Raw genomic sequence first — 15,317 nt, forward strand, 5'->3', positions numbered from 1 at the left:
AAAACAAGTAGTCAATCTAAAACTAGCATCAATTATAAAGAAATAAAGTCCTCAGCCATAATGCTGCTGAAGTTAATATCCAAACACCTACAACTAGATACAAGGGAGTCAGCCTTCCCACTCCCATCCCCCAAAGTTTCTATCAGCCCAAGTCCCCAAGAGCAGCCTAGTATATTCAAAAGTTATACATGACTGAAAGTTAACTAAAAGTAGAACACTCAAACTCAGGAAAGTGGTAAGAGTATATAGTTCCCAGGTTGTATCTTTTTCTTTAATGATAGGCAATCACAGAATTAGGAAAAATGAAATGAAGCAACTTTTTAAAAGTAGACTCTGTTATTCTATGGGTATAGGTAAAGGCTGGCAGATGCTTGACCTAGTCAGTAATATTTGGATTAACATTTAATTCATCACCTTTAGGTACTATTACCATTGTAGTGGGTCACCCAACCTTATTTCTCAAATAAGAATGACTGATTTCTCATGAGTAAGTACCTTCTCAGAGGCTGCCCATGTACTGAACCAAATGTACATGCCCATAGCAACAGCCAAAGGAATTATCAATCAGATACTCTGGCCAGTGAATACCAAAATCTAGGCCCTCATACTAGGGAACATAGGTAGCTAATTACTCAAAATATGTCAGTGAAACTGAAAAAAAATATCACTTAATATGACAACACATACTTCTGTTCACAAAAAAGATTAATTAAAATAAAAACACCACTAAATATAATATTTAAATGATGACAATCTAATTGAGAAAAACAATGCAAGAATTAACTTCTATTATCAAAACTTTGAGTAAGGTTTCAAGGAACTCACCTTTAAAAGCTGTTGTTTTATAATTATGGTGTATACTAGCAAGAATATCCTTCCAAAAATCAAATGTTTCCACGTTACTTTTCTGTAGAAGAGCCAAGAAAATAAAAAACCAAATTGGTATCCTAATTTGCATATATTGAAAAAATGATGCTTATTTAATTAACTGTAATTCTGTATTCTACAACAGAGACATTGAACATTATTTCCCATCAATTGGACAATTAAAAGAAAGTTACCAATTACCAATCAAAAACAGAAGGTCAAAAACAGATACCTTTATATGCCACTGGTTGAACTGTGAATTGGCCCAGATATTCTAGAAAGCAATTTGGAGCAATGGGAAGAAAATGACTAAGTAACTCTTTCACCTTGAGGTTTCACTGTGAGTCAAGTGCGAGTACATGTCAAGTAGGTCAATGATTTAAAAAAAAAAAAAATCAGAAAATGTTTACAACAGCCTTTTTTATAGTAGCAAAGAGTTGGAGACAAAATAGATGCTCAGACTGGAAAATGGATAATCAATCTGTGACACGTTAATGTGACAGAATCAATCCCTCAACAAGCATTTATGTGAGTGCTTATTTCATGAAAAGTAAAGTGCTAAGTGTCCGAGATAAAAGGAAAAAAATGAAATAATTCCTGACCTAAAAGAGCTTATATTTTAATTGGGGAAACAAAATGTATGTATTGGGATGGAAGAGGGGAGGAGTCAGAGAAAAGGGAAGGAGAGAGGAAGAAAGACGGGGGAGGAGAAGGAAGGAGGGAGGGAGGGAGAGAAAAAGAGAGAGAAATGAGGGGGGAAGTTATGGAGAAAGAAATGACAATTTTGCAAGTGTTAGGTAACTGCATACGTAGAACAAGTGAAAGTAAGGAGTCAAGGATGACAAGAAGATTACAAAACCAGGTGACCAGAATAATAATGGTATTCTCAAAATATCATTAAGGAAATTCAGAAGAAGTTCAAGAATGGTGGAGAATGACAATTAATTTACATTTGGATGTGCTGTGGTTGACACAGATGTCCATGCAACATTTACTTAAAAAGAAAGTGAATAAAGTTTTGTTATGTGGGATGTAAGTTCAGGAAAGAGACTAAGAATGGATCTTGTAATCATCTACAAAACAAGAATTGAAGCTATGAGAGCAGATGAGGATGATAAAATGTAGAAAGAAAAAAAGACCACCAATGAAAAATACCATGAAAACCAGAGAAAAGATATGGTACAAAGGAGGAAAAAGTAACAGCATCAAATCCTTCAAACTTCAAGGAGGATGAAAAGAGGGAAAAAAAAAAAAGGTCATTTGATTTGGTTATTAGAATCATAAGTAACTTTGGAGAGAGAAGCTTCAGAGTGATAAGGTAGAAAGCCAAATTGCAGAAGGTAAAGAACAAAGAGGAAAGGAAGCTGAACCATGAAAAAGACATCTTTTCAAGGACTCTAGCTGAGGAGAAGATATAAAACAGTACTTAATAAGGATGGCAAGTTTTAGTGATGTTTTTTGGATAATGAAGAAGAAGCTAGGCATGTTTGTAGACAGTAGAGAAGGAAATTTATATAAGGAAAGATTAACAGTAAAAGAGTGGGGATGGTAGGAGGTAATCTGCTACAGAATATGATAGGGAATGGAATCAAGGGTACATACATTGGCCCTGGTGAGAAGGGTCACTTCTTTTCATCAGAGTGGAATAAAGGAAGAAATAATAGAGGATGATTTCAGATTATAAAACGAAGAGAGAAAAAGAGCAACTCTGTGATAAATGGCCTTTTTTCCCCAGGAAAATGGGAGACATAGACCTCAGCTGAGAGAGCAAAGGGGTATAGAGTATATGTGCATTTCCATGGACACAAATATTGCATATGTGTATCAATGTAAAAGAAATTTCCACATTGGTCACATATGAAAATTTAGGTCTGATTCTATAACTAACTCTCTGTTAAAACTTCTGATTTTCTTTAAAAACTGTTTTCCTTAAGCTATTGTAGTCATTGTATAAATTGTTCTGGTTCTCTTTATTCCACCCTGCACTAATATATACAGTTCTTCACTGAATCTTAACCATTCATTATTTCTTATGAAGCAACAATATTTCATTACATTCAACTACCATAATTTACTCAACCAATCCCCAACTGAAGGGCACTTGCTTTATCTCTACATTCTTTTTTTTTTCTATAACAAAAAGTGATGCTATAAATATAAAGGTTCATAATGATTCTTTCCCTCTCACTTTGATCTCACTAGAGTAAGTACTAGTAGTATTGTTGAGTCAAAAGCTATGTACAGTTTATTAATTTTTATTTATGGGGAGGGAAGGATTTAGTAAATTATGGTTTCAAATTGCCTTCTGGAATGGTTGGACTAATTTGCAGTTCCACCAACAATGCACTGGTGTTTCTATTTTCCTACAGACCCTCCAACATTTTCTTTTGAGTGGGGGGTGTCATCTTTTCCAGTCTGATGAGTGCAAGGTACTGCTTCAGACCTATTTTAATTTTCATTTCTCTTATTAGTGATTTGGAGCATTTTTAGACAACTGTTGATATCTTACATTTCCTTTTTTGAGACTTTCATGTTCATATCCTTTGATCACTGGGAAATTGTTAGGGAATTGCTCTTGTTCTTATATGTTTGTATCAATTCCCTAAATAACTCAGATAACAGACCTTTATTGGAAACATTTACTGCAGTAATTTTCCCTGGTTTGTTTCTATTACAACTCTAATCATTTATACAAAACCATATAATTTCATGTAACCAAAATTGCCCATTTTATCTGTTAGGATCACTACAGTCTATTGTTTGATCAAAACTCTTCTTATTATGTTAATTTGTGAATTAAAAGTGTATCCTTGCCTTTTCACGTTTGTTTCTATCTAGGTCAGGTGTCCATTTAGAACTTATTGTAGTAGATAGTATTAGAATTAGTCTAAGCCTAATTGATTCCAGACTATCTTCTAATTTTCCTAGCAGTTTTTGTTGAATACTCTAGTGGCTGGCATTCTGCAATTCAGTGAACACTAGATGAGTATGTTGATAGTTTCTATGTATGCTTTTAAAGATCATTTATAATGATTCAACAATCACATCTGCCATTTCTTTCAGTATCCTGACATGCATTTTAGCTAGGGCTGGTAACTAACTCTTCAAGAATAGGCAGCATTGTTTTTTAATCTCTCTCTCTAGTTTCAGGTTACTTATATACATTTTTAAATTTTACTTTTATTTCCATTCCAAAGATGATTTTCTAGAGAAGAAAAAGTAGGAGTGTTCAAATATCCTCATTTATTCCCCTCCCCACCTTTAGTTTCTATTTGTGTGTTATCTTCCTTTGAATATAAGCTCCTAAAGAATGCTTGTATGGATATTCCCAGGGCTAACCAGAGTTCTTGTCACATGATAAAATACTCAAATGCTTTCTTTTTTCTTTCTTCTTCTCTTTCTCCATGTTTTTCCATCTTTCCTTCCTCCTCATTCTTTCCTTCCTTCCTGTTGACACATCTACCCTGAGATAATTACCTTTTTTTATTCCTTCTTTGATCAAGATCTTTTCTTCACAATTATTTTTAAAGTATTTTAGGTCTTGTATTTCACTTTCCTTCTAGCTTAATTCTGAGATTCAGTGTTCCAAAGTTTATTCTGAGAAAATTGTTGTTCCCACTCTTGTATTCACTTATCACTCTATTAAGAAGATTTGCTTCTATTTTCTAATTTTTAAAAAATCTAAATTGGTCAAAAAGTTCCTTTCATTTCATACTCTCTATAAATAGCTTCCATTTTTCTTCATCATCAGAATTTTTTAAAATCTTCAGAATTTCATTCTTTAGAGTTTTGCAATTCTTTCTAGGTTGACTTCCTCTGTAGAATTTTAGTCTGTAGAATCTTACTCACCCTTTCTCTGAACCATATGAAAACTGCTCTCCCCTTAGTTAGGATATGTGTGACATACACTTGGTTTTCCTTTTTTTCTCTATCGTGACTTATAATCAATATTCCTATTGTTTCTAATTCACTTGCCATTTCACTTTTGTTGGTCAGAATCAGGCCCTTAATAGAAGATTACCTCATCCACTTCATTTTTTTAAAGAACAAAAGTAATCAGTAAGGTTAGCTAAGAAGTTATTAGTTGCCTCTTTTTTGGCAAAGAAAACTCCAGCAAATATCTGGATAAAGTTTTGGCCACATCATTATATTATTCTTTTGTGTTGGAGTTATAAGCTCTTTCCTGAACTCCTTAGTTATTTTCTTTCTCTATCTTGGTGGTCCCCATAACAATATTTCTTCTCTTCTCTTTTCTATTGATATTCATACAAAACTCTCTTCCATGTTTTCCCCTTCATATTACCAGATAGCCTTAAGTTAATTAATCTTTTTATACAGTTTATTGGTTTTACTCAGTTCATCTTAATACATACAATGTGCTGCCTTTTACTTATTTTGTTTCTTTTGATAAGCCATATCTTTCCAGAAATATATTTCAGGTCTGGGCCCCGCCATACCAGGTTTCAGTGTGAAATTTGGCCTTTTGCATTTATGTCTCTTTGCTTATTTTCCTTTTTGTTTACTATCTTAGCTTACTACTTTTTGCTTATTAACTGTACTTCCTGCATGTGTATAATGGATATCTGAGTAACCTAACTGGCTATTATCCTTATATTGTAGTTAATATTCATGGGATCTAGTTTGATGTAAGTATTTATAGTCATTTTTCTCTCCAACCCTTTTTATTTTAAATCTTTTTTTGATTACAGAGGCAAGACGCTAGATTAATAAATTTTTTGCCAGCCCTTTTCTGGATGTGCTCCATCCCTAGCCAAGAACCCATCATAAATATTTTGGCCCACATATTTTTAATCATTTATGAATTCTTAGCTCTGATTTTTTCTTTTAAAAATATTTTTACTCATCGTTTGTTTTAATATGTACCAGGTGCCATACTAAGTGCTTTATTCTCATTTAATTCTCACAACAGACTTGGGAAGTAGTTGCTGTTATTATCCCCATTCTATAGTTAAGTAAACTGAGGCAAAAAGGTTAAATGACTTGTAAGTGGCTGAAGTCACATGTGAATTCAGGGCTTCCTAATTTGAGGCCTAGTGTTCCAGCTTTTGAGTCACTTAGTTGCTCTCCTTCCTTAAGTAAGGATTCAAATTGAAAGAGGGAGGTAGGAGAAGGGGAACCTTTTTTGTAGAAACATCAGCTATATTAAGACAAAATGCATCAATTTTTTTTTTTTTTAAAGAACAAATTATGCTAAACTGGACTGATTCAATATGTCTAGATTGGTAGATCACTGGGATACTTTAGAATCAGCTTACATAGATCTCAGCAAAGCATTTGACAAAGTCCATATTACTACGGACAAGTTATTGAAAATATACCAAAAGTTTATAGGCTCCCAATATGAATTCCGTCTCCAAATTCCCGGAATCATATAACACTCAACATCCCAGGAAAACAGCAGAAGGACCAGTTCAGACCTTCCCTCCAGAAATACACAGAGCTCCGCCCTAACATCAAATCCTAAGTAAGGAAGTAGGCTGAAAGACAGCAACAACAACAACAACAAAAAGAATTTCACATTATGAGATGACACTAGAGATACAAACCCAGAAATAGGGAATGATTATAAAATATCTAACAAAGGAAAAGAAAACACAGTTTGGGCATAGATTCAATGAAAAAAAGTGTTTGAAATTTTGAAGTTTCAATTATAGGCATTAGAAAGATAACAAAAAATAAGGACAAGTGGCTTACAATTTGACATGAAGAGATAATATATGTGTTCCCTATGAACTCTATCATCATTGGGATCTTAGAGGAAGTCTATTCAGACAAAGTCTGGTAGTGGTAAAGATCTTAAGAGAAGAATGAAAAAAGAGGGAAAGTAAAAACACTAAGGAAGTCAAGGGGAAGGAAAGTTTAAAAAAATTATCTTAATCAGATTACAAAAGTAGACATCTCCACAAACAAGAAGGAGGGAATGGGGAGACTGGTTCACATTTGAATCTCATTCATTACAACTAATGAAAGGAGGGAAGAACACATACACATATACATAAATAGATATAGGTAAAGAAATATATTTTACTCAACAAGAAAATCTTAGGAAAAGGGGAGAAGAGAGTAGAAGGAATTAAAGGAGAAAAGATTAAAGGAGAAATTAGTCCTAAACAAAATAAATTCTAAAGATGATATTTAGAACTCTTTTTGAGATAGAAAAGAATGGGAACCTCCATAGAACCCATAAATTAGGGAATGGCTAAACAGGTTATGGCATACAAATGTGATAAAACACTACTGTGCAGTAAGAAATAAAGGGGATGGTTTCAGAAAAATTCAGGATGAATTATGTGAAATGATGCAGAGTGAAAACAACTCAAAAAAAATGGTAACAACAATCTACTCGGAAAGAAGTAGGAACTCTTATTAGCATAGTAACTAATCAATATTCCAGAGATTTAATGATGAAATTAGCTACCTACTTCCTAAGAGAGAAGTGAATGTCTAAGACGGTTGAATGAGATTTGGATGTGGGGTCTGGGAGAAGAAGAAAGAAACATGGCCAATGCACAGATTTTTTTTGACTATATATATATTTGTAATAGTGGTTTTGTTTTTCTTTCTTTCTTACTGTGGGGTAGTGGTAAGAAGGAAAATTGAGATGGGAGGAAAACAAGGCAGATTTCTGCTGATCAAAAAACATATATTTAATTTTTTGTAAAAGAAAAGAGAGCAGGCTTCTCCTCTCCCCAATCTTTCACTTGAGGTCTTCAAGCAAGAATCAGCTAATCACTTAACTGTGTTGTTAACAAAGGGTATAGTTTGATCTAAAGGCCCTGGAGATCTCTTCCAACTCTGAGAATGTGTGAAACAAGCTTCTTTTTAGATATACATTAATAGCTTATTAAATACTACTGAAAAAGAGTAAATTTTTTAAAGTGGTGCAAGTAGATAGAGCACTGATCTTGGAATCAGAAAGATCTTAGTGATTTTCAACCTTGTTTCAAAAACTTACTGGTTATATGACTTTAAAAGTAAATTAGCTTTATTCAGTCTTAGTGTCCTCATTTGTAAGAAGAAGGAATGCTAAGGACCTTTCCAGCTCTAACTCTATAATCATATGATACTACATCAACTTAGTTTTTAAAATTTTCTCATTTAGAAATTATTTCTATATATGTCTATGTGGATGTGTGTGTCATATTTTCTACATTGCCTTTACACACTTCATTTTAGCTATGAAATTATGAAAAAATATCAAGCCATAAATTGCTTCATATTTTCTTGTTCTAAACATCTGCACCCCCTGCTGGATATTTACTCCCAATGTTTGAAAAACAAAAAAGGAAATTACTATTTAATATGTCCCCAAATATTGAGAAAATATCTGGTATTTATCTTCTTTGATCAACACTTAAATTACAAGAGAAAAACATTACTAATAACTGGATGGTAAAACTCAATTCAAAAAGAATCAATATCTCTGTAAAGTTATAGTCAAAGACTTCATATGAAAAAGCAGACGGATTCAGCACTCACCCTGGTTAAGTAATCCACAATCCTGGCACAAAGAAGGGCTCCAGGAAGGTCAAAATAGTTGTCATAGAAATAATATTTTGCTGGGGAAAAAAAAAGTAAAATGAAAATGAGTTATTTGTTAATTGGGTATCAACAGGGATGTTTAACTTGTACCAAATACAAGAAAATATGTCTCAGTGACATTAGATTCTAGACGGACGACACACTTCTTTTCCATGCTGCAATTATTCCACTGAAAGTTTTATTTCTTCTAATGAAATGTTTAGCTCTAAAGGCTCAATTAACAAGCCAGCCATTTGACATCAAAACCTCCATTAGTAGTGTTTATCATTCCCAGGAGCTGGTTATCTCCTCCTTATTTTTCATTTTTCTTTTCTGTGTTGTCTTATCTTATTAAATTACAAGTTTCTTGAGGGGCAGAGAATGTCTTTCTTTTTTTTTTTACCCCCCCACTATTTGTACTCTCAGCCCTTAATACAGTGCCTAGCAAACAGAAGGTGCTTAATAAAAGCCAATCAATTTAAATGAAAAGCACTTTATGCAAAGAAAAATAAAATTTTATTTTTTGAAAACTGTAACCTGTATTCAAACCTGTAACAAACTTAAAAACAAACTTAACATCTGACAAACAAATGGCCTATTATAGCCAGAGGTTCCTGAAATCAATGTTAATTTTTTAAACACACATACACACACCTCATAGCAATAAATGCCAGGCAACAAACTGCTATAAGGACCTCTCCTCAGATTATTTCACTTTTAATCAATTAAAAGCCATTGATTAAGTTTCTCTCTGTTGGATACTGTAATTACATGGGATGCAAAAAAAAAAAAAAAAAGAAACAGTTCCTGCCTTCAAAAAACTTACATCTAATGAGATGTGACTTTCAATTATCCACACAAATGAAACTCTGAGACAGCCAAGTGAAGTGACCTGATCATCTCTTCGGTATTTTAGACTTTCCCAATCTATACAACTACTCTCAAAACTAGCAGAGAATATTTATTTTTATTTGAAAGGTGGGGAAGTCTAGTTGGAGAAGTATAACTTTTTTCCCTCTTCCCCACCTCAGTAACTTTTTGTCATCATCATTCTTTTATTATTTCCTTTTATATTTGACACTGTTTACTACTTCTTCCTAGGCAATCTATTCTTTCACAACTTCCAAATCTTACTACCTTACATTTCTAAGTCCATTTTTTTCATGTCTTTTGAGAGGGCTACTCTCCCTCTTTCCAATCCCTAAAGTTCTGTCCTTGAGCTTCTTTTTCCCTCTTATACATGTGGCAGCCTAATTCAGTCCTGGTGCCTCAATTACTATAATTAATGCAGATGATTTCCAAATTTCTTCCTAGCACAGACTGTTCTCCATACCATTCCACATCCACAATTCTCCTCACCTCTCACATGTGACAAACTGCCAAGCTCCTTGATGCTACCTTTACAATGTCTTTTACGTAAATCCCTCCCCATTAATTCCAGTTGTCACCACTCTATTAAAAATGAATGAATGAATAATTATTTTAAGCCCTAGGGATACAAAAAAGCAAGATGGTCTCTGGCCATCAGTAGCTGACATCCTAATGGGGAAAACAATACACATAGGAAAGTGATGGCCGGGGAGGAGTTGTTTTTTGTTTTTGTTTTTTTTTCCTGAAAAACTGTAAGAAATATGCATGGGGTCACTATAAGATGAAGATGAATGGAAAACAGCATGATGGGTCTGGGTGAGGCTAGACCTAAAGAACTTTCACCTAAAAGGACTTCCGTTATCCTTCACCTGGATTAGGAGGCAGCTAGATGTTATAGTGGATAGAGTGCTAGGCTTGAAGTCAGGAAAGCCTAAGTTCAAATCCAACTAGACACTGATTAGCTGTTTGACTCTGAGCAAATTACTTAGCCTCTGTTTGTCTTAGATTTTCCAACTGTAAAATGGGTATAACAATAACACATATATTCCAGGGTATTTGAGAGGATTGAATAAGATAATATTTTTAAAGTCTGTATTGGTATTTAAAAATGGTACTTAAAAAAAAATGCTTGTTCTCTTCTCTCTCTTATTACAATATCCTGCCTAACAGGTTTTTCTATACTCTCAATCCCAACCCAAATCATCCTTCACAAGGCTTCAATATTAGTCATTTTACTGATCTGATGAAATCAATAACCAGTTATTAATTGCCTACCATATATTAGGCATTATGATAAGTACCAAGGATATAAGGAAAGTAACATAAAGACAATTTTCAACATTCATTTTTTGTAAGATGTATGGTTCTAAATTTTTCTCCCTGCTCTCCTTTGCTCCCACCTCCCCAAGAGGGCAATCTGATATTGATTATACATGGGCAATTATGTATTAGTCATGTTACTCATTCCTCTTTTCAATGATATTGGAAAAAAGGATAGCATTGACAGAGAAAGGAACTCAAAGGGTTAGGATTTCTATGTTTTTCAAACTAAGACTGAGAGGAGCTTAGGCATTCAGAACTGGAAAGATCCTTAGAAGTCTTCTTAATTCAATCCTTTCAGATAAGGAAACTGAAGCTCAAGGAGAGTAAATGACTTGCTAGAGAAAGCAAGTGATAAAACTGGGATTTGAACTGAGCATTCTTTCCATAGCATCCATCAAGTTGCCTCCACTATATACTACCTGCTCTACTACAATCTGGGAATCAACTATATTTTTTTATAAAAGTTACAACCTTCCACCTATACTTTACCCTCTCTTTTAGTTCTCTGACAACTATTACTTTCATGACTTGGAACACTGAACTAATAAGATCAATGTAAAGTTTAAAAACTTTAATGAAGATATCTCTTGTACCAAGAAAATTCTGTTCTCTAGGAATAATCTGCAGTCTTATTCTTCTCATCACACATCTTACAAATTTGTCTTTTTGATGACAGGGACAGAAATAAAGATATATGAAAAATTTAACATTTTTAGAAAAAATTCCATCACTAGGAAAAAACACAAACAAATAAACCTTTACTACTCCAAGGCCTTGTTCTCTAATTAAAAAAAAACAAAAAACAAAAAAAATCACAATGTTTTTTATGTTTTAGTCTAAAACATACAATAATTAGTATGTATGGCAAATAAGTATCATAATGGATAAAGGATGGTATTTAGAATCACAATAGCCTAAGTTCCAATACTGTTTAAAAGCTGTGACCCTAAGCAAGTCAACTAACAAGAATTAAACACCCACTAAGTGCAAGGCTTCTGCTAGATGCTGGGGAAGGATACAAATACAAAGAATGAAATAAGCCCTGCTCACACTGAGTTTACATTGTAATAGAGGAGACAATTACATATAAAAACATCCAGGACAAAAAGTTAATAAAGGCATTACATATATGTATACATGTATGTGACTTTAATGTGTAATATGTATACGTATATACAATTGTGCACAAAGTAGCTGAATATAAGATACTATAGGAGAGACCCAGCCATTGAAGGATCAAGAAAGACTTACTGCCAAAGCTGGCTTTTGGGTCACACTCTATATGGCAGAAGGGAGGAGAAAGTGCATTCCAAACATGTAAGGCAGCCATTGAAAGGCCCAGGCTCAGCACATGGACTGGGGTTCATGAGAAACAGTGAAAAGGCCAGTCTGGCTGGACTGTAGAATATAGCAGGGTAGTCACATATAAGGAGGCTGAAGAGAGTCATATAGAACTTTAAAAATGAAAAAGAGGAGCTTATATGTTTTATTCTAGAGGCAACAGAAATCCACTAGAGTGGATTGAGAAGGGAAGTCACATAGTCAGATTGTCACCTAAAAAATTCAATTTGGCTGAAATGTATAGAATGAACTAGAACAATGAGAAGTGTTGAGGCAGTAAGACCAAATAGAAGGATATTGCAATAAAGAAGGCAAGAGGTGATGAGTTCCTAAAGCAAAAGGGTAGTTAAATGAGAAGAGAGGAATATGATGGGGGATTCAAATAGCAGACTTAGAAAATAACTGGATATGTGGAATGAGGAATTTAGGATGATACCTAGATTACAAACCTGAATGATTTTAAGTATGGTAGTATTTTCAATAGAGAAACAGAAGTTGGGGAGAAAATCTAGGGGGGAACAATTGTTGAGTTCACTTTTAGGCATGTTGAATTTAAGACATCACTGAAATATCTAGTCTGAAATATTCAATAGGTAATTGGAAGTACTGCACTGAAGCTTGGGAAACTCTGAGGTTGTAGATCTGGGATTCATCTGCATAGGGAGAAGTCTAACAAATGACTGCTACTGAAGTTATGAAAAACCCATAGAGAAGAATGCTCAGAGAAAGAGCCAAAGGAATACCCACAATTAGGGAATGTGATATAGATGAGGAGCCAGAAAAGGAGACTGAGAAGTCACTTAATTTCTATCAGCCTCAATTATCTCATAAATAAAATGGGTATGTGTGGAATGGAGATAAGGTGAAGAACTTCCTGGAATGTTTAAATTCCTTTTCTGTATTTTATTTTTCATTATTCCTATGTCTCTGTGACCTGCATAAGTATGTTGTGTATTAGCCAATATTTACTTAAACTTTAGATATGTTTATTTAACCTGAAATGATGACAATTATCCCTGTTCAATGTTATCAATATTTAAATTATTAAATGATGTTAGCTTAGTAATCTGAATTTTGAAGGTCTGATGTATGGTTCCTCTCAGAACCAGGAAAACTGAAAGCATTCCATTCTAATCTGTTTTTGACACCAATATTTAACATTCAATTAAGGGGAGAGGGCACCTGTTTCTTAATACTCCCCAACTTATGATGTAATCCTTTCTAACAGAACCTACAAAAACTGTATATCTTTACCAATTCTTTAGCCCTTCTACCGCCAGCTTTCTCTCTTTCCCTCCTTGTGGTAGAACTGCTCATTCTCATGAGAATTTATTAATTAATAAACAACAACTTTTCTGCTTTTTGCTTAGATAGGTCTCTGAATAGTCATTTTTGGATGAGGATTTTACCCCTCACAGGTATTTTAGTAATAGCATCTATCATACTGGCTGTTATATGGATCAGATAAGATATATGTAAAGAGTTTTGTAAACCTAAAAGCTTTATATGAATTTTAGCTGCTACTACTATATATAAATTACTTGGGAAATTTTAAAATTAAATCTATTTATCAAGCTTTATGTAAGTAAAGAATTATATAGAATTCCTCAGAATTTTTCCTTTTCAGTCCATAGTTCTAAACTAGTAGAATCCATCCACCTATCAAAACTTGACAATATCTAACTATGAAGCATGCTATCCAAGCAAATCCTTACCTCACTCACAAAAGACAAACCCTACAACTAATCCCAGTGCAGTTCTGAAAGTGATAGAGTAGAAAGGGTATTGAGGTTGAGGTTCTGACTTCAAATCCCACCTCTTATAATCATTATCCATATAAACAGGTAAGCCCCAAATTCCCTGGGTTGCAATTTTTTCATGTTTAAAAAAAAAAAAAAGAAAAGGAGGGGGAGAAGACTACAGTGATAACCTCCTCACAAAGGCCTTTCAGCTCTAATCTTGAATCCATGCACCAGAGATAAGCAGAATCATTACAAGGTGATAATTTGTATGACAGTTAAGCAAGAGGAGTTAATTTAAGGGAAGAGTGACATCTTGTGGGAATCATTCAATAGCAAGTTTAAATCTATAGGATAGGTTCAGATGAAAGAGGAAAAATTTTTATATATTTTATGATTATTTTCTATATAGAACAGACATGTCAGTTAATGGATTAATTTGTAGCATATTTTAAAAAGCCATAAATGAAACTCTTCCAAGTGTTTTTAATTTTTTAAATTTTAAGTTAAGGAAACAGCATTTCTAGAGTCATTGATATGTTCTGTTACAAGTAGAATGACTAGAAACCCCTTACCTAACAAACTTGAATTTTGAGCTCTGTACCCCTATATATCAAACCATCATGTGAAATCTATTTTTCTTACTTATTTAAAACTTTAAATCATTTTCTAATAATCATATGCTAAATTATTTTAAATTTTAAAATTATAGGCTTGGTGGCAGCTAGGTGGCACAGTGGATAGAGTACAAGCTCTAAAGTCGGGAGGACCTGAGTTCAAATTTGATCTCAGACGTTTAATACTTCCTAGCTGTATGACCCTGAGCAAGTCACTTAATCCTAAATGCCTCAGGAAAAAAAAAATGATGAAATACAATAAAATAAAATTATTGGCTTAGTAATAGTATTATCATTATTATTGTTATTATTATTATGGCTTAGAATACTCTTCCTGTAATTTTCATCCTAATTCAAAATATGTAAACTTCATTTTTCCAAAAGTGGATAAATAAATATTTGTAAGAAATAACTGAAGATTTTTGAATTGTTGAATTTTTTATAGGAAGAAAAACAATTCTCATGTCCAGATACTAAAAATATTCACGTCAGCCAATCAAAAGGGATATTCAAATAATGACAGTAGGTAACAATTCAACTTATATACTTTTATCCTTGAATATTTAAATGCAAACCACAAACTAAAATGGGTAGAGTAGGCATATTATGCTCTCAAATTTATAAAAACTAACATATATATTAAAGTAAAAATTTTAAAACCAATGTTTATGATATCATAAAATAATCATACTTTTTTGTAATGTCCAGACTAGCTCTCTGGAGGATCTCTGGATAGGCCTTGGTTTTAGGTAGAGAAGTGATAAAGGCAGGAGAGCCACCAGGAGTCTCCATTTTCTGTGTCTGTGTCTGAGTCTGAGTCTGAGTCTGAGATCTAGCTTGAGCTCTCCTCTCCAGTCCTCTCAGCCCTTAAATACCTCAGTCTGATTACTTCATTACATCACAGTAATTAATATATGCCAACTAGAGTGATTACATCATTATATCAGACTAAGTATATGTGAACTAGAGAACCGTTATCTCATCAATCACACTGAGTAAACACCCTGCTTCAAGTATA

At 33.5% G+C, this 15,317-nt stretch overlaps 1 protein-coding gene across 4 annotated transcripts in view; it reads right to left on the bottom strand.

The window, feature by feature from the left end:
• NT5DC1 (5'-nucleotidase domain containing 1) overlaps positions 1-15,317 on the bottom strand; it is a 232,273-nt gene that overhangs the window by 203,101 nt on the left and 13,855 nt on the right. For all 4 annotated transcript variants that reach the window (XM_074310049.1, XM_074310050.1, XM_074310051.1 and 1 more), the window contains 2 exons: positions 8,368-8,447; positions 826-907 (listed from right to left, as the gene is read on the bottom strand). In XM_074310049.1, coding sequence (XP_074166150.1) covers positions 826-907; positions 8,368-8,447 — 162 coding nt within the window. The remainder of the gene's footprint in view (positions 1-825; positions 908-8,367; positions 8,448-15,317) is intronic.

This window comes from Sminthopsis crassicaudata, chromosome 4, assembly GCF_048593235.1.
Source record: "Sminthopsis crassicaudata isolate SCR6 chromosome 4, ASM4859323v1, whole genome shotgun sequence".
In the NCBI taxonomy this organism is placed as follows: Eukaryota; Metazoa; Chordata; class Mammalia; order Dasyuromorphia; family Dasyuridae; genus Sminthopsis; species Sminthopsis crassicaudata.